Source organism: Sceloporus undulatus, chromosome 4 (genome assembly GCF_019175285.1).
Source record: "Sceloporus undulatus isolate JIND9_A2432 ecotype Alabama chromosome 4, SceUnd_v1.1, whole genome shotgun sequence".
Lineage (NCBI taxonomy): Eukaryota > Metazoa > Chordata > Lepidosauria > Squamata > Phrynosomatidae > Sceloporus > Sceloporus undulatus.
The window spans coordinates 122,682,581-122,701,281 of NC_056525.1; the positions used below are offsets into that span (position 1 = coordinate 122,682,581).

Sequence of the window (18,701 nt, forward strand, 5' to 3'; positions counted from 1 at the left end):
AGGAAGGAGCAAACCCTTCTGCCTGCCCACATGTTCTCCATGTGCTCTCTCTGTTTGTCCCCCACTGGGCAATGCAGCCTGGGGATGATTCACAGAAGCAGCATCCATTTTCTCTCCTTAGTCACTCATCCGCATTCTGCCTCCTCATTGACATGGGGCCAAATAGCTCAATTCACCATTCTAGTCAGTGAGAAAGGTTGAGTGAGCAGGCAGAAGCACTTGGACAGACCTGGGATTTCCTAGTTAAAGAGTTCGTCTCCCCGTTTTTCTGCCCAGCTTCTCCTGAAGATGGAGATTGTGTTTACTGCATGATCACGCCTCCTTTCTCAATGTACTACCTTTTCTTCCAAACTAAAGTAGCAGTTCTGAACAGCCTTTTTCAAACATGTACTTCATGCCACATTTATGGTTTCTGCATATGGCAAGTCTCGGCCTTGGAAATTTGCATTCTGGCACTGCTGGGTGGTATGTATGAACATCTTCTGCATCCTCTAAGGAAAAGTTCCAGGAAAATGAAGGACCTTGCACAATTATTGAGGTGGAGAACTGTAGACGTCATTTACCTGCTGGAAGAATTTGAATTCCTTGCATGATGCAAATCAGGTGTCAAGTCTTGCCAACAGAGTGGACTGCTTTGGATTCATCAGAAGGAAGCATAGGGTTTGCTGAATTCACCATACAAAACTGCATCAACCCACTATATGAAGTTATAAAACGGGAATAGGAACTGTGAGATCCTCCAGATGCTGTTGAACTGCAACTCCCAGCAGCCTTAACTAATGATTAGGAATGTTGGAAGTTTCAGTTCAATAACAGCTGAATGATCACACATTTCCTAATCCTGTCATAGAGAATAAAGTGATTAATGGCTATTGATACTGATGGCCATGTATTAACTCCATTAACAGACTGGTATCTGGAGACGCCATTATGGAAACACCTTTAGTATGAGCCAGGACTGGTCATCTCATGCTCCTAAGCAGAAGTGTCCTTTGGTTCCGAATCACTGTTTAAAGTGAATGAGGACTGGATGTTACAATGAAAATGCCACCATATACCCTCAGTTGAAGGGACAAGGGGAAGGAAAAATATGGGATTATTCTGATATTGTTGGACTATAGCTCCCATAATCACTCACGACTGGCTCCACTGACTTAGAGTGATGGGAATTGCAGGCCATCAGCATTTGAAGGGCCATACATTCACCAGTCCTGATTTGTAAGCTCGCTACTGCTGGTGTCCACACTATCCTTTACTGCACTAAGTATTTGAATGTCTTTCATAAAGAGAGACTATATCCTGAGGGACATCATTTAGATACTCGCTTCTCCAGCAAAAAGAGAAAGAAAAATCAGTGACAGCAAAGTTATGCTTAATATAACAGATACAAACTGAACTTTAGGCATCATAACTGTAACCAAGCAGTATGCACTTGGCCACCCATGTAGCCCCTGATCTTGCCAAGAAAGGCTGTGTTTTTCTTGAGGAAGTGACAGAAGGATCAGAGGAAGAAAAGAAGCTACAGATTTTTCCTGTGTGTTCACCCGCAGAGGGATTTCACCTGCTGAGACGATTGTTGCTCAGAGAAATGGGAGTTCCAGAGACAGAAAAGATCTGAAGGAAGCACTTTGTAATAATGGTAGTGGTGGTGGTTTTTAAAAGCAGGTGGTCTGAGCCAGGAATTACAGAGGATTTAGTGAGTCCTACCACCAAGGAACTGCATAGCTCACACAAAAATAAGTGTGGAGGGAGCAATCGGGAAGTGGCTTTAGGCTCCCAGTCAAACAGCTAATGCTGGCTGCTGTATGTTTGAAACATTATCAGCTGCCGCCAAGGAAGCACAGGAACGCCACATATTTGTATCCAGGGGACAAGGAGCCAAAGCATGGGGACTGAAAACTTTTGTCAATATTGTGAAGTTACAAGCTTCCAGCCAAAGCTTTGGCAGAGTATTCCCTGGCCCATTTGCAAATTGCATCTCTGCCTGTTTTCTTTTTCTTCTCTTCTCGCACTGCTTCTTCTTCCTCATACTTCTGCGGGCTGTTTTCTTTTCCAGCAGTTATGACACATTCCTTAGCTCTTCTTTTCCTAAGCCTCTGCTTCTACCTCCTCCCTTCCTTTGTCCTTCTTACCTGCCCTGCCCTGCCCTGCCCTGCGAGCCAGAGATTATTCCTCCTAACCCATTTTTTGGTGATATTAGGGCATCTCACCCAAATACAGCCAAATGTCTTAATTCTACAACCAATATGCTTCCTCTTGGGGCAAAGGCTTAGGACAAGAATACCTGAAAGACTTCACCTCCCATATCAATCTGCCCAGAATCTGAGAGCCTCAGAGGAAGCCCTGCTGTGGTTTACTCAGTGAGTACATGAGACTCAATGGAAGCATCTCAGTTGCAGGATTCCTTATCAAATGAAATCATTCCTTTCTGGGATCCTAGCAGGCAGCCAAGATTGAACTGTTCCAGGTGGTCTTTGGTTTTAAAAATTGGCTCCTGAAATTGTTTTAAATCTTCTTTTAAAGAATATATTTTATACACTCTGCATGTGTGCGTGCACCTTGAAGTCACGTGTTGACTTATGTGACCCTTGCCAGTCCCTTTCCTGACACAAGGTCCTGACACAAATCACCTTCTTTTCTACAGTGTTGATGCATCCATCTTGGGCAAGTTATATGCTCTCAGGCTCAGAGGAAGGCAATGGCAAACGTCCCCTGAACAAATCTTGCCAAGAAAACCATATGATAGATACGCCTTAGGGTGCCATAAGTCGGAAATGACTTGAAGGCACACAACAGCAGCAACAAGATGCATACCTAAAGTGCCTCCGTCCAGGCAGAATATATCTCAAGTGTCCCTGCGATTGTATATAATCATGCCTTCTTTCCTGAATTATCGCTGCTTCTCTGAATTGCCTCTGAAATGTGAACACTGCCTGAAACAGGATATTGCTGACCCAATGGAAATCAACAGCACAAGAGGACTTGGTTTCCAGACACACACAAATAGTGAAGGCTGCTCACTATGGTCTAAGAGTCTGCATAAGGCTCCTGAGTAGGAGCATGTGATCAGTAACAAAGATAAGAGGTTATTTAAAGCCCAGGAACTGAGCTGTAGAAAAATGAGTTCTGGTTTGCAGCCTGGGAAGGATTCACATGGAACTCATTTCTTGTTTGCAAAATGTCAGGTAGACAGCAATAAATGACTCTTAGATTGGGGTGTGCAAAGTGCAACCCTCCAGCTTGTTGTTGGATTCCAGCTCCCATCCAGCTCCAGTTGGCCTACACAGTGAGGTACGTCAATATATAAAAGGAGAAAGGAAGGAGGAGGAGAAGGGGGGGGGGAATGTGGCAGCACTTTTAAGACTAACGTTTAAGACTATCCATGAGCTTTTGTGGATATAAATCCACTTCTTCTACAGATACTTTTTCTTTGATCTGAGATAAAAGAAGAAAAACACAGAGGCAAATAACAAAGTCTTCTAAATGCAACCATGAATCTGTGAAGCTGATGGATGTCACAGTGGTGCTGACCCAACTCATGTGCTTACCATTACCACAGGCGTACCCAGAAGAAGCTCAGTTACCCAGGGAGCCATGACCCTGGAGAGCCTCATGAGGTTTTTCTTTGTAGCACACATTTTATAAGGCATTGCCTCTCCTCTCTTGCTGTCCCTTTGAAAATATCCAAGCAGATCTGCAGCAGTGCATGATGATAGGCATGTGGCTCCTCAGCTAAGGTACTATCATCAGAATTACTCACCATTTCCTCATTATTCACATCCTTTTGCTTAGTCTGTCTCAGCTCACATGGACACCGTATCTGGAACTGCAGCTGCAAAAAGAGCCATTGAACAGAAGAACCTGTTTGGCAGGAGAACAAAAATCCTACTGTATTTTGTACATGCTCCATCTTTTTCAGAAAAGATGTCAGTACAAAACATTTTTTCCCTTTATCTGTCATTGACCATTTTCTCTTCCTGGCCCTGAGCAGCCGCTTTCTGTGAAAAATCTGTCTCCCTACACAAATGGTGGCCTGTTCTAAAAGGTCACTATACTGTAATATAGTCGATCAATAATTTAAATTAAAGGCTGTTGCATACCATCGGAACACATATTGCTCATATATATGAGCACAGCTAATTAATTGATTAATGAAAATACCTGGGATGCTTGAATGGTCAAGAAAATTTGGCAATTCAAACATCTAGCTACAGAAGCAACAGAAACAATAGTTACTCTATTTTTTACTCTTTATTTATTAAGTGTTTATTGTTGTTGTTGTTGTTATTATTATTATTATTATTATTTTCTTATATTCCACCTTTCTCCCAACAAAGGGACTCAAGGCGGTGAGCAACATATATAAAACTATACAACTGCCCCATTTCTGTGTTTATTACTCCATAACTCTCTCTCTCCCCACCTTTCTCTGTATATACACACGCATGCAAACATACATAGTGCATGGAGGCATTTTCCGTATCTAAAACAACTCCCTGTCCCAGAACAAAATAAAGAACAGGTGATTATTCCTCTGAGTCACGGAACATACTAAATATTACTTTTTCCTTTGTATAAGTCTGCTGGGTAAAAAAAAATCTCTTGCCAGGAATGATTCTTACCTTCATCACGACATGATTAAGAATCTTTATTGGCAAGGTTTTCCTGCATGGGAGAAAGAGCAAAGCCTTTAACAAGCCATAGATGACCTTGAAACTGTTTGGCACCTTGGTAAACATTGGCCCTGTACAGACAGGCCAAAATAAAGCTGCTTTGGGTCACTTTGGAGGTATGGTATTTCAGTGATGCATGTGTCCTAAGAGTCTGGAAGCTGCACCAAAGCTGCACTCCAATCCTTAGGACTGGAGCGTGGCTTTGGTGCGGCTTCTGGACTCTTAGGGCACATGTATAATTTAAACAGCATACCTCCAAAGTGACCTGAAGCAGCTTTATTTTGGCCTGTCTGTATCAGGCCTTTCATTTATTATTTACTCAGATGTGTTGAGTCTCCTCAGGTGATGTTCTGTTTCAGTTAAGCTTACATAGTTATTCCCGATAAAATGGTTTGTGGAATCCATTGCGTATCCCTCCTTTTGATAGATATCTCAACATTTGGCATTAAACATGAGGAGGCCCTGGAGAGGACGCAATCTGTTTCTGTTGGCACTTCTTGTCACCACTGACACTAGCTTTTATAACTCCTTTTCAGCATTGGCATGCCTTCTAGTATTGGGTTTGAGACAAACTCTACATTTGTCCAAAACAAGGCCTCATCAGTACAATTCTGCTAAAGCTTTTTGCTACCATCTTCTTCTTCTTCTTCTTCTTCAGTATTCTTCTTCAGAAATAACAATGTAAGAAGCTAATTAAATCAAGCCAGATCCATCTTCTATCTAGTCCAGCCATGTTTACTCCAGGGATGGGAAACCTCTGTCCTCTGCAGACATAGATTTTGGTGGTCCCAAATCTGGCTGTCTGCTTCTTTTGTTGTTGTGTCCCATCAGTAATTGGAGCTGTAAGGTTATTTCAAACCCAGGAATTCATCTTTGGCAGACCATTCTGCATCTCAGGAGGGGTTCCATGATTTTGGGTCTGCAGAAAATGAAATAGGCAGCTATAAATAAATCTAGGTCAGAGGGAAGTATATTGTGTCCCTCCAGATGTTATTGGACTGCAACTCCCATCAGCCCTAGAGAATGACTTACAGGAGAGGCAGCCCACCAACATCTGGAAAGCCACATGTTTCTCATCCTTCTTCTGTTCCTTAGCAGCCAACTGAGCCCTGCAGTCCATCTGTGCTTGGGACATGTTCTTCCTGGGCACTATTTCCTCTGTGGGCTCCAGAAACAAATCCAGGAAACAGAAAAATTCTGTTACAGCAACTGCAGACAGACAGATTCCTGGTATGTCAATCAGACCTGGCCGTTTCGGAGCCTTTCAGCATTTAGGTACCTGGTTCATGTTCCAAGTTTATGTATCAGAGGTCTATGCTGAGCCCAGTAATAACAATGAAATGGGCTCAAATAGAGGATTAAAGTCTCATTTTTGTAGATGGCCTTCCATCCTACCAGGCACGCTGTTTTAAGCCTGTATGCGTGTCAGGGGGGGAGTAGGGGAAACATTGTCTGATAGATACACCCCAAAGGGTGAAGGTCACTTAGCTAATGTTAAGAAGCCCCAAAACTCAACCCAAACATCCAGTGAAAATGTGACCCGCACAGAGACTGTCATTAACGTGTGGTATGCTATGGCATAGATACAGGAAGAAACAAATGGAATGACAGATTCATAGAGTCGTAAGGGATCCCAGGAGGAGTACAGTCCCTTGCCAGTGCAGGAATCCATATTAGAGCACGTCTGAGAGATGGCCACCCAACATCAGTTTAAAAAGCTCCCTCTGAACATCAGTAAACGACAATGTAGATGTAAAAGGGAAAGGGAAAAAGTTCAAAACGAATATTTTCAAAATCAAATACATATAAATTTCTAAACATCTTACTGACATATATACAGTCCCTGGGGATCCATTTTGGACCCTCCTACAGATAACAAAAATATGGGACCTCATGTCCCCTTGTTTCCTATGGTAGCACAGTGTGCATGCACATCTATTAAATACAACTGAGTTTGCCACCTGCAGAAACTCAGATCCACAGATGGCAAGGCCGTGGATAAGAAGAGCCCACTGTACATATGTAACGTTAATTTTAAAAAAGCCACTAACCTGTTCTTAAACATTAATACCAAAAGCAAACATTTCAGTACACCAATTTAAAACCCTAGACTGTTTTCTGACAAACACAGATAATACTTGTTTTTAAGCCAATAGTATACAAAGGCTGCAAGTTTATACTTATCCAGCAGTTTGACCAAATATAGTGGGCCTTAGTTCTGTAAGATATTAACAATTCTACAATAACATTTCGGTTTGCTGGACATGTTCCTGCCATGTGGATCCCCTTCAGCAGCATTCACATAGCAGAGTGGATGATCTCAATCTTTCAGGAGTTATTAGTTGGTCCAGACTTTTCATATAAAATGTATTTATTTATTTTGATACTCTGAGAGATAAAACACATTTCCTCCGTCAGGAAACAGCTGGGAGGCCATCTACTAATCAAATCTGTTCTAAATAACATAGATTTAGCTGCCTGGAATAAAATGCAGCCTCTAGAAATTACCAACTGTAGATTTACTCAGAGAAGATGCCTGGCCTCATATCTCTCCAACCCAAAGTGATCTGGTGACATTGATATGATTATGACAACTATGACATCTGCAAGCGGTCCTGGCAAACCAGGATTGACTTTAGCCACCAGAGGAAACATGATTGAAACTAAAAGAAGGTATGGCAAGTTTATTCTCTTGTAAGGATGAGTGGTCTATAGGGTATTATTATTTTAAATGGACTCTACTTTTTCTAATCCTGCACCCATGACTAAAACACTCTAGGGAAAAGAAATGGCCTTGCTTGAACTAGTTACTGTAAATTCACATTTTGTAGGCATAAATAATTTCTGAGTCAATTCTGATTATAGAAGAAAGAGCGGGATATCAATGTACCCAACCCAGTTTTTCAAACATGCTTAAGATATTCCAGTCATTAAAATGTAATAATCACAAATGTAACCATCAAAGAACTTCAGTTACTCTGCGAAAGATTGTGTGTAGCTTTGTATTCCAAGAAAACAAGATAAGAAACTAATTTTAGAGCGATAAATTGCTAAGCATGACAACAACACAGTTAAAACAAACAAACCCAACAAAGCACAGGGAACAGCCAAGGAATGCTTGTTAGCACTGGGAAATGCAACATTTTAAAAGAAAATCATTTTGAATGTGAAATTAAAAGAAAAACAGGATGTAGGCACTCCTGCGTCTTCTGCCTTCTTGTCCTAAAAAGGGGGGGGGGGCAACTTGTAATAACGTTAAATCACACAATGTTTCTTGGTAATGGATTATTTCCAGTGGGAAAGCAATTGATATCCGAATGAGCCAACAGCGGTACAACATGGGACAGTTCTGGGAGAGTCACAACATCGTGCAATAATCTCTTGGCAAAGACAGGAATAACACAGCATAATTGCATTGTAACACATTCTCATATGATAAACTCCTACACTTAAAGGGCATATCTGGAACGCTGCAGTCTGACTCCTTGCAAATGCTGGCTGAAGGGAAGACCATACAAGTATGGCCCTGAAAGAATAGCAGTGGCTACCAGTTGGTTTCCAGGCACAGTTCAGGGAGTAATGTAATAACACTATAAAGTGTTAAACCAGCATCCATCTAGTTATGTGTTCCTCTCTTATGTTCACTGTCTCATGTACTGTGTGATTAGGAAACACTGCTCATGATCTGAGACAGAATAAGTGGTTACTGTGGAACTTTGTTATACGCTGGGGTTTGGTTCCAAGATCCCCCGTGGATAACAAAATCCGTGGATGCTCAAGTCCCATTAAATATAGTGACATAGCAAAACGATATCCCTTATAAAAAATGGAAAATCTAGGTTTGATATTTGAAATTTATACCTTTTTTGAACATTTTCAAACCATGGATGCTTGAATCCGTGTATAAAAAAATCTGTGTATAAGAAGGGCCGACTGTATTAGATTTAGGGGTTCATTGGTTGTCACATTCCAGTCAGAACTTGGAAATTGAGTATTGAAAGGAACAAGGTTACTTGTGATGCATTACCGTTTTCAAGTAACGATGGCCAACATGGTAACTTTGTAACTTCCTAATGAGAACAATATAAATATTGCTCTCTTTTTTTTTTTTGAATGGCAAGTAACATTTACTAATTGCAAAAATGTTACGTTTGCAGGGTTGGGGTTGGCCATGTTCTAGAAGAATTCATTCCTGACGTTTCGCCAGCATCTGTGGCTGGCATCTTCGGAGAATATTTTGTCTTGTTTTTAAAAGATATTGTTGACAACAAAGTGTTAATAGTTTAGCATGCTGCTCATTAATTGCAAGTAATGATGAATATGTTACTTCTTGTAAGTTTTTTTTAATTACATTTTTAAAAATTACTCCTTACCTAGAGAACTTTATCTGAGCAGCTCTCTCTAGTTTTAGGTGAGGGGAGAAAATATTCTGGAGAGCTTTGGTCCAAACAGTCATAGGACGAAAGAAGCCAGGTAGCTGAGTACTCTCTCCCTGTTGAGGTGTATTGCATGGTCCTAAAACGTGAAAACTGTGTGCTACTTCTGCAACTGCTGGTTAAATGCTGGAGGACAAGCGAAGACTATACATTTTGAAGGAGAACCACAGCCAAGTGGTAGAGCGTAGATGCTTTCCCTGTGGAAAAAAAACCCCGCTGTTTTCAGTCAACAAGTACAATGGCTGTTTCAAATACATCAGTTCTAGATTTTCTTTTGTGGTGTCATGGCGAGAGGGAATGAGGTACCTACTAAATTCCACACAAACATATTGTTAAAGCCTGAAGTGTCCCTGTTGAGACAGAGCAGAAGTGGCATGCGTGATTTATTTCCACGTGTTTGCAAGGGTCCCCTTCTGCTACTGTTTGAATGCAATGCTCTCCTCAATTAGAATTCCACAAAGGGCGCCAGTTGTTATCACATTCTTAACAGTCAAGGGACCTGCCAGTTGGATCTGGACACATTTCACATAGATCATTGGACAGTCTGCAGTCATTAATGGTATTCATTGATTAGTAAAGCCAAACACATCCTTGGTAGGTCGAGCCAAGGCAAAAGGTCATGTATTATATTACGATTGCTCCCTTGGGCCCCCCATTCCCATCAGTGATACCTAAAATATTCCAGGAAATAGGGCAGCTGAATTTGTTACTTAAGAAGATTTTCTGTACAGGTTTCAAGTACATACACAAGAATTTTTTCTTCATAAATCTGAATTATACATATTTGCTTTCTTTTGCGAGTGTCTCCTGCTTTTAACTGTTTCCAGCCCTTATTAATCTATTCACACTGCTTTTTTGCTTCCTTCCTATCTACTATTTATTCCCTCCTTCACTGTCACTAACCTTGGCCTCATTTGCTCTCACTTTCTTTTAGTATGATTCACTGTGTAAACCTATACTATCAACAATGTCACAGTGTGACTTTTGAATTGATGATACAATAATAAATAATAAAACTTTTATTTCTATCCTGCTTCTCTGTTACAGTCGGAGCAGCTTACATAAAAATACCAACAACAACATCTCAAGTAAATAAATCCACAGCTCCCTCCCCCCTTAAAATAACAGTTAAACAAGGAATGATTAAAATAATCTGTTGAACAGACCATGATTTAAAATGTCCAAAATTTAACAACAACAACAACATGATGTCCTCACAAGCTTGAGCCACAAAACTATAATGGAGACAAATGAACCCAACAGGAACTACTTTTAGGATAGGTGTCAAGTTTAACAGGCAGGTCCATATTAATTTTGTCCATATGCAGGTACCTTCTTTAAAAACAGAATAATTAAAAACACAGAACACACTGCATTAAAATAACAGCAACCACCAACAACTGAAGCAGGAAATAACCTGAACACCATGAATGCAATGGCAAAATAATAAATAAAATGTAATCAAAACTGACTGTGGCCTGTTACAGACTGCCAAAACAAAGCTGCTTCGGGTGTCTTTGGAGGTATGCTGTTTAAATGATGCATGGGTCCTAAGAATCCGGAAGCTGCACCAAAGCAGCACTCCAGTGCTTAGGAATGAAGTTTCCTCTGCCCCATCCCGGATTCGCCCCTTTTCACTTGCTGCCCCTCACTCCTGGAACCTTCTTCCTCCACAAGCAAGAGCCATCACTTCTTTAACCAGCTTCAAAACGGAGCTGAAAACCATCCTATTCAGAGAAGCTTTCCCAGGCATCGCATAATTGTCGCTTACTATCTGATGTTCTGTTGTTGGCTGTTTATCGATCCATTTCCTGTATTCCTATGTACTGTATATGTATTATCCTACTTGTGATTATGTATTTTCTCTGGATAATGATTAACCATCCATTATGAAGCCTTGCCCTCCCTCCAGTCCATCTGCCTTGGTCCAGACCTCGGAGGTTGAGAGGAACTGCTGGACCTCTTACCCTTTCCCTCCACCACTCCCTTCTCCTTCTGTGTCATGTCTTATTAGATTGTAAGCCTGAGGGCAGGGAACCGTCTAACTAAAAAGATTTCATGTACAGCGCTGTGTAAATTTACAGCGCTTCATAAATAAAGGTTAATAATAATAATAATAACTCTGGTGATAAAGAAACTGTTTGTGGTGTAATTTTACTGATTTCTGAATGTACCAAATTCCAGAAAGGAAGTATCCACAAGCATGCCCACAACATCTGGCAGCAAAACAAGAGGAAATTATGTAAGAATTTATTGAGTGAATGAAAGCATATCTGTAAGATCCCATCTCACATCCATGCCATCATTATACTATTTTAAAAGTTAAATCTGTGGAGTTGTTAGAAGATAACAAGATAACAAGATTGCACACTTAATGGCCTCAGAATAAAATTTTGCTTGTTGTTGTTGTGTGCCTTCAAGTAATTCCTGACTTACGGCAACCATAAAATGAGCCTATTGCAGGGTTTTCTTGGCAAGATTTGTTCGGAGGGGGTTTGCCATTGCCATCCTCTGAGGCTGAGAGAGTGTGACCTGCCCAGGATCACCCAGTGGGTTTCATGGCCGAGTGAGGATTCAAACCCTGTACTCCAGAGTCACAGTCCAACACTCAGACCACTATAGCATTCTGGCTCTGTTCAGAAGAAAATACAAAGACATATCTACTTTGAGATGCAGATTAGCCATAAAATATCCTCAGGGGAAGGGCAATTTTTTTTATTTCACTCATTATTATATTAATATTGAGATCCTCACAAGCATGATGTATACTTAAAAGTCCTCTCTGTGTGTTTAGTGTAGCATACTCCCAAGGAATTGTACGTAGGAGAGGTGGTATGCAGCCTTTATTATACCCTGTTTCCCCAAAAATAAGACATACCCATAAAATAAGCCATAGCAGGATTTCTAAGCATTTGCACAATATAAGGCATGCCCTGTAAATAAGACATAATGATAGGCATGGCTATGCAGTGTACCGGCACAGAGCAGTAAAGAAGACGGGCAGCCCTTCTCATCAATTCTTCTGGCCCCCATTTGGGGGTCCATGGAGCCTAAGGACAGTAAGTGGAAAGGGCAAGATAAAAATGATGCTGAGAAGGAACAGCAGTCTTGAGAATAAAAAGGTTGCTGTAAGCCACTGAGTGACCTTGGGCTTGGGCAAGTCACACTCTCTCAGCCTCAGAGGATGGCAAAGGCAAACTTCTGAAGAAACTTGCCAAAAACTTGCTATGATAGGTTCACCTTAGGGTCACCTTAGGAGATCATCGCACTTCCTTTCCTCCCAGCCTCAGTGTGGGCTGAAACTTTTGAATTTTTTTTTTAAACGGGTGTTTTTGCACTTCAAAAAGTGCTGGAGAAGTATGGATTGGGGATGAGATGCCAAGATTGGATATGCAATGCCTCCAGACTGGGTACGGAGGCTTGCAAAAACACCAGTTTAAAAAAAAACCAAAAGTTTCAGCCTGCGCTGAGGCTGGGAGAAAAGGGAGTGTGACAATCTCCTTAGAAACATCTTGAAGGTACACAATAAGAACAACAACGACGACACATCTTTGAAAAGTGCAAACCCTCAACATGAGTAATTTTCACATGGTAATGTGTTTGCATGTGTCAAATGTTTAGCTCTCATTGAGGCAATTATTTAGAATACAGAATGTCAAGCACAGTCCTATTTCTACAGCTCATTTGTGTGAATACTTTCTCTGAGTATGTGATACTTTGCTTTCATGGCTTATGTAAAAAAACCAGAAAAGAACAAATGCTGCTAGCAGTGTTTGTTCCTACTGACATTTGTGATTGCAACCACTCATTTTCTCACATTTGCCCTCCCTGCTCAAAGCCTCATGTGGCAATGAAAACCAAAACTAGCTACTGGTTGTCAATGGCCTGTTACAGACTGCCAAAATAAAGCTACTTCGGGTCTCTTTGGAGGTATGCTATAAAGATGCATGGGTCCTAAGAGTCCGGAGGTCGCGCTAAAGCCACACTCCGTTCCTAAGCACTGGAGGGCAGCTTTGGTGCAGCTTTCGGATTCTTAGGATGCATGCATCATTTGAACAGCATACCTTCAAAGAGACCCAAAGCAGCTTTATTTTGGCAGTCTGTAACAGGCCAAAGTCTTTACCATACTCTCCAATATTTCACAGATGAAAACTGTGACACATGTGGCCAAGCAACATTAGAATATGGCCAAGATGGCAAAAGGGGAAGAACACACAAGCTAGGAGAGACTGCATTAGTTTGTTAGTTAGTTTTGTTTAAACTATTTATACTCTCCTCTTCAGCTATAAAGACTCTCAGAACATCCTACATATTGCTAATTTGACAGTTCCCTGCCCTCAGGCTTACAATCTAAAAAGACATGACCCAAAAGGAGAAGGGAATGGCTGTGGGGAAGGGGACCAAGTCCAGCAGAAACTGCCAGTTCTTCTCTCCCTCCAAGGCCAGAGAGGTGGCAGTTGGAATGGAGGGTCCTCCATCTTCTTTGAGGGACAGAGCTGTATCTGCCTCTTCTTCTCTCCTTCCAGGCCAGGATGGTGACAGTTAAGATGGAGGGAGGGCCTTTCATCTGCCTCTGGGCCTAGGCAGGGTGGAGCTGTGCCTGCTTCTTCTTTCCCTCCAAGGCCAGGGTTTGCTTTTGCCTGAGTCTACAGGAAAGGGCAAGACTCTGCCCCATCCTCTTCTCAACTCCTTGCTGCGTTACTTGTGTGCAAACTACTCCTATGCTTTAAACTCAAGTTGCATGAACTGAAATCATCTGAACACAAATACAGAAAGTGGGAGGAAGAAAGAGAAAAAACAAGACATTTAAAAAGCACCTGGCAGGAAAAGAGACAACACAGAGGATTAATCAGGACCATCCATGTCAAATAGGAATACTTGGAAGCTATGCCTTTACTAGTCGGTGAAAGACAGTGGACTGGTGCAGACTTAATGGTGTCCAGAGCCACCTGGAGAGGTTATGGAGCCTAGGACTGATGTGACTTTGGGAGCTCTGCTGCTGTCTCTTACAAGGATTCATGCTTGTAGGGCGCTATGTTGAGCAACGTGGCAGGAGTGGGGAAGGAGTCAGTAGTAGATCTGAAGCCCTTGTTTTGTAGGGGTCCAAGTGCCATTGTCCCAGGTGTCCTCTTTCCACTAGCAGTCCAGAGATAGGTCCCTCTATCTTAAAGTTAACAAACTGGGAGCCAGCTCTGAGCACATGTTCCCTCTCCCTATCTTATTTCCTTCCTGGAGCACATTCTTCAGCTGAGTGGCATGTTGACCACACAGCAATTAACCAGACTTCCCTTTAACCCATATAAACCCAGATAAACTAATGGTGTTACTAAGGTAACTAAAAAGGAGCTGTAATAAAACATGCTGCCCAGTGAACATGGCATGAGATGTGCTATTTTCAGATGCATCCTCAGACGTAACCAGCTAGCCTTCAAATTTAGCCTGGGCTGACAGTTCCAAATCTCTTGTAATTCTTCAAGCCGTTCAACAATAAGATTCCTTCACAGTCTTGCTCTGTGTTTTTAATAGATGCCCAACTTTGTTTCTAAGGGCCCGAATAGACAGGCAAAATAAAGCTGCTTCGGGTCACTTTGGAGGTATGCTGTTCAAATGATGCATGATGCCGGAAGCCATGCCAAAGCCACATTACAGTCCTAAGGACTGGAGCGCAGCTTTGGTGCAGCTTCTGGCCTCTTAAGATGCATGTGTTGTTTAGGCAGCATACCTCCAAAGTGACTTGAAGCAGCTTTATTTTGGCCTGTCTGTTTGGGCTCTAACACTGTTCAGTAGAATATTCTCCAGTAACGTTTGGACCTGCCTGATTCCTGCCTACCGTAAGTTTCTGTGTTCACACTTTCTGGAGCTCTTGCCAAACAATGTTTGGATTCTCTGATTTCCTTAGGGTTGGCATGATTGGACCCCTGGCCATGGGGCATGGAACCTTCTACTGGTTCTGTGGTTTGGATTTGGGTTTATGAGACTCCTCATCTTGTTTCTGTTGACACTTAGCACAATGGATTAGTTACTGATCAAATGTACCTTCAGTGCACTGACCCTGTATTTGCTGCTCTATGACCCTCATAAGTAAGACTCAGTGCTGTGTAAAAAGGTAAATAACAACAAAGGTCATATTCCCCCACCCAAATCAGACTCTGTCTTGGGCACATCCTGGCTATAACATCTTACAACACAGAGAAAGGGCTTATCTTGCTGGGAAAGCAGTTTATTACCTTGGTAAGGTCAAATTAGCTTGAAGAAAAACAGCCTTACACAGGCCCTCCAAAATGCCTTGAGGCATTGCATGATCTGCTTACCCTGCTAAACTTTGAAGAAACCTAAATCAGTTCCCTCAGCCTTGTCCTGTAGCAATACCTCATTAAGGTAACAGAGCAGAGCAGTTGCTTTGTGGGTGACATCAGGTTAAACCTAGTCTGAAACAATTTTATTTTTAAAAGAACTGTATACTTCAAGGTATGGGAGCAAAGGATTGCAAACCTAAGAGCCAAAGCAATCAGCCTCCCACCCCACTGGGCATGTCATATGGACTGATCACCAGATTTCTGCAGAGATTGCAAGCATATTTTCCTTTACTTAATGGGAAATCTAAATGTCTCTTCCTTGGCTATATAAGTCTGTTCCTGGGAGATTCTTCCCCATTGGCCAGTAAGTCATTATTTAGTATGTTGGGGGTGTCACTCTTCCCTGAGTTCTTGCAAGTGTTGTCTGCTCTGTTCTGTGACTGTGTAAATGTCATCTTTCCACCCACTCTTGCAGTTTTTCTTCACTGACATTTTCCAAAGTATGTCTGTATGAAGGACTAAGCTGTAGTAAGCATACCATGAGGGCCTGTCATAATTTTGTAGCAGGAAGCAGATATGCACAAGAGAAACAACAGGAGGGCCGACCGAAGGCAGATCACCTCCCTTTTTCTGTGTGTTCTGTCTTTTGGTAATGTAAAATTGCAAGGAGTTTCAACAGAAACATACACACTGCAGGAGGGTAATTTTAACAATTGATTTTAACGCTGTGAGAAATTTGCAAGACACTTTGCAGACAAAGTCACTCGGATTCACTATGACTTGGATGCTGTAGTTGAGGCAGGTCCAGTGGATATAACCATAGCACCTGCTTGACCCATATTATTGGATAAGTTTCAATTTGTGCAGCCTGAGGATGTGGATAGGATCTTTGGAGACGTGAGGGCCACCACGTGCATACTGGACCCTTGCCCTTCCTGGCTCTTGAAATCAGCTTGAGGGGGACTAGCTGAGTGGGTAAAGGGAGTGGTGAATGTTTCAGTGCAGCAAGGCAAATTTCCATCCTGGCTAAAGGAAGCTGTGGTGAAGCCGTTACTGAAAAAAGACTTCCCTGGATCCTGCCATCCTTGATAACTATCAGCCAGTCTCTAATATTCCATTCCTGGGCAAGGTTCTGGAATCAGTGGTGGGCTCCCAGCTCCAAGGATTTCTAGATGAAATCTGGCTTCAGGTCTGGCTATGGCTTTGGTCATCTTGGTGGATGACCTTCGCAGGGGACTGGACAGGGAGAGTGTGTCCCTGTTTGTCCTGTTAGATCTTTGAGCGGCTTTTGATACCATGGTATCCTTCTGAGCCGCCTCTCTGAGATGGGGCTTGGGGGCACTGTTATGCAGTGGCCCCGGTCTTTTTTTAGAGGGGTGCACCCAGAAGGTGGTGTTGGGGGACTCCTGTTCGACTCTTTGGCTGCTGGCCTGCAGGGTCTCCCAGGGTTCTGTTTTGTCCCCCATGTTGTTTAACATCTACATGAAACTGCTGGGAGAAGTCATCCAGAGTTTTGGGGTGCGGTGTCATCAGTATGCAGATGACACCCAACTCTATCTCTCCTTTCCATCTGATTCCAAGGAAGCTGTCTCTGTGCTGAACCAGTGTCTGCTGTCAGTAATGGACTGGATGAGGGCAAATAAATTGAAGCTTAATCCAGACAAGACAGAGGTGCTCCTGCTCAGTCATAAGGCAGATAAGGGAATTGGGGCTATGCCTGAGCTGGACAGGGTTACACTCCCCCTGAAATCTCAAGCTCAGAGCTCGGGTGTGCTCCTGGACTCCACTCTGAGCCTGGATGCCCAGGTTTCAGCAGTGACCAGGAGTGCATTTGCACAATTAAAACATGTTCGCCAGCTGCGCCCCATTCCTTGAGACGTCAGATCTAGCTACATTGACACATGCTTTGGTTACATCCCATTTGGACTACTGTAATATGCTCCACATAGGGCTGCCTTTGGAAACTGTTTGGAAACTTCAGCGAGTCCAAAATGCTGTGACTAGAATGCTGACCGGAGCAAGTTACAGGGAGCGTATAACTCCTGTATTGAAACAGCCTCACTGGCTACCGGTTCGTTTCTGAGCACAATTCAAAGTGCTGGTCATGACCTATAAAGCCCTACACGGCTTAGGTCCAGACTATCCGAAACACTGTATCTTCCCATATGAACTACCTAGAGCCCTAAGATCCTCAGGAGAAGGTTTTCTCTTAGTCCCACCACCATCCCAGGTTTGAGAGAGAGCCTTCCCAGGGCTCAGTGGCTGCTCCTTCCCTATGGAACTCCCTTCCACAGGAGACTAGGCTGCCCCCCTCACTGCTGGCCTTTCGCAGGCAGGCAAAGACATTTTTGTTTAAACAGACCTTTTGAGATCTGGTAGGCTTGGTTTTATTGGGAGATGAGAGGGTTGGTCTTGGATTGTTAATTTACACTTTGTATGTTTTAAATTTTATATTTGCAATTTTTATATTTTTACGATTTTAATTGTACAATTTTAATTGTTGTGTTTTGTGTATGTTAGCTGCCTTGGGTCCCACTTTGGGAAAAAGGCAGGACAAAAATAAAATCAAATAAATAAATAAATAAACAAACAAATAAATAAATATTGGATCATTTACTTGCTACTGGTACCCAGAAATGGAAAATTATTTTTCAAAAGTAATTCCTTCTTGTTAATCAGTGCAGTGCCATTGCAAGAGCGTTGCTATGGTTTAAATTAGCAATTGTCATTTCTACATTTTACACTAACAATAATCCATTGCTATTACTCAATCCTTGTCATATTGCTTGTTGTGATACATGTTACGTCTTAGTCTTTTTGAGGGAAGGATAAGAGAATGGCATCAAGCTTGTATGTATAATCCCGTTCAAAATGTCTCTAAAATTGCTGTAGAATGCTCATTAGACAAACAAGGAAAAACTACATTTAGAAAATGTTATTCATTGTCATGAGAGGGATGACTACACATTACATTTGCCATATGACTTCATTACACTCTCATTGTTTTTTTAAAAAAAGAGTATATTGCTACAGATACCTTCATTAATTGTAACACATTACTTGCAGCATATGCCAGCACTATGATTCCCATGCTGCAGATGGGGGACTGAAGCCAAAGAAACGACAGCTTGCCTGAGGCAACATAATTGTGAATGAAGACAAATTTGAACTGGCAACTTCCCTGGCTCATAGAACGCATGCTTAGCCACAAGGCTACACCAGCTCTCTTGGAAGGATTTGCAATCAGTCCTTACTGTAGGCTATACTGGTTAAGATTCGTTGGAGTTGATTTATTC

General features: G+C 42.1%; 1 protein-coding gene across 1 annotated transcript in view; it reads left to right on the forward strand.

Annotated features, from left to right (window-relative positions):
- Nucleotides 1-3,135: 3,135 nt before the first annotated feature.
- ACBD6 (acyl-CoA binding domain containing 6) overlaps nucleotides 3,136-18,701 on the forward strand; it is a 210,718-nt gene continuing 195,152 nt past the window's right edge. The window contains exon 1 of the mRNA XM_042465765.1: nucleotides 3,136-3,291. Within this exon, the coding sequence (XP_042321699.1) occupies nucleotides 3,200-3,291 (92 nt within the window). The 5' untranslated portion in view covers nucleotides 3,136-3,199. The remainder of the gene's footprint in view (nucleotides 3,292-18,701) is intronic.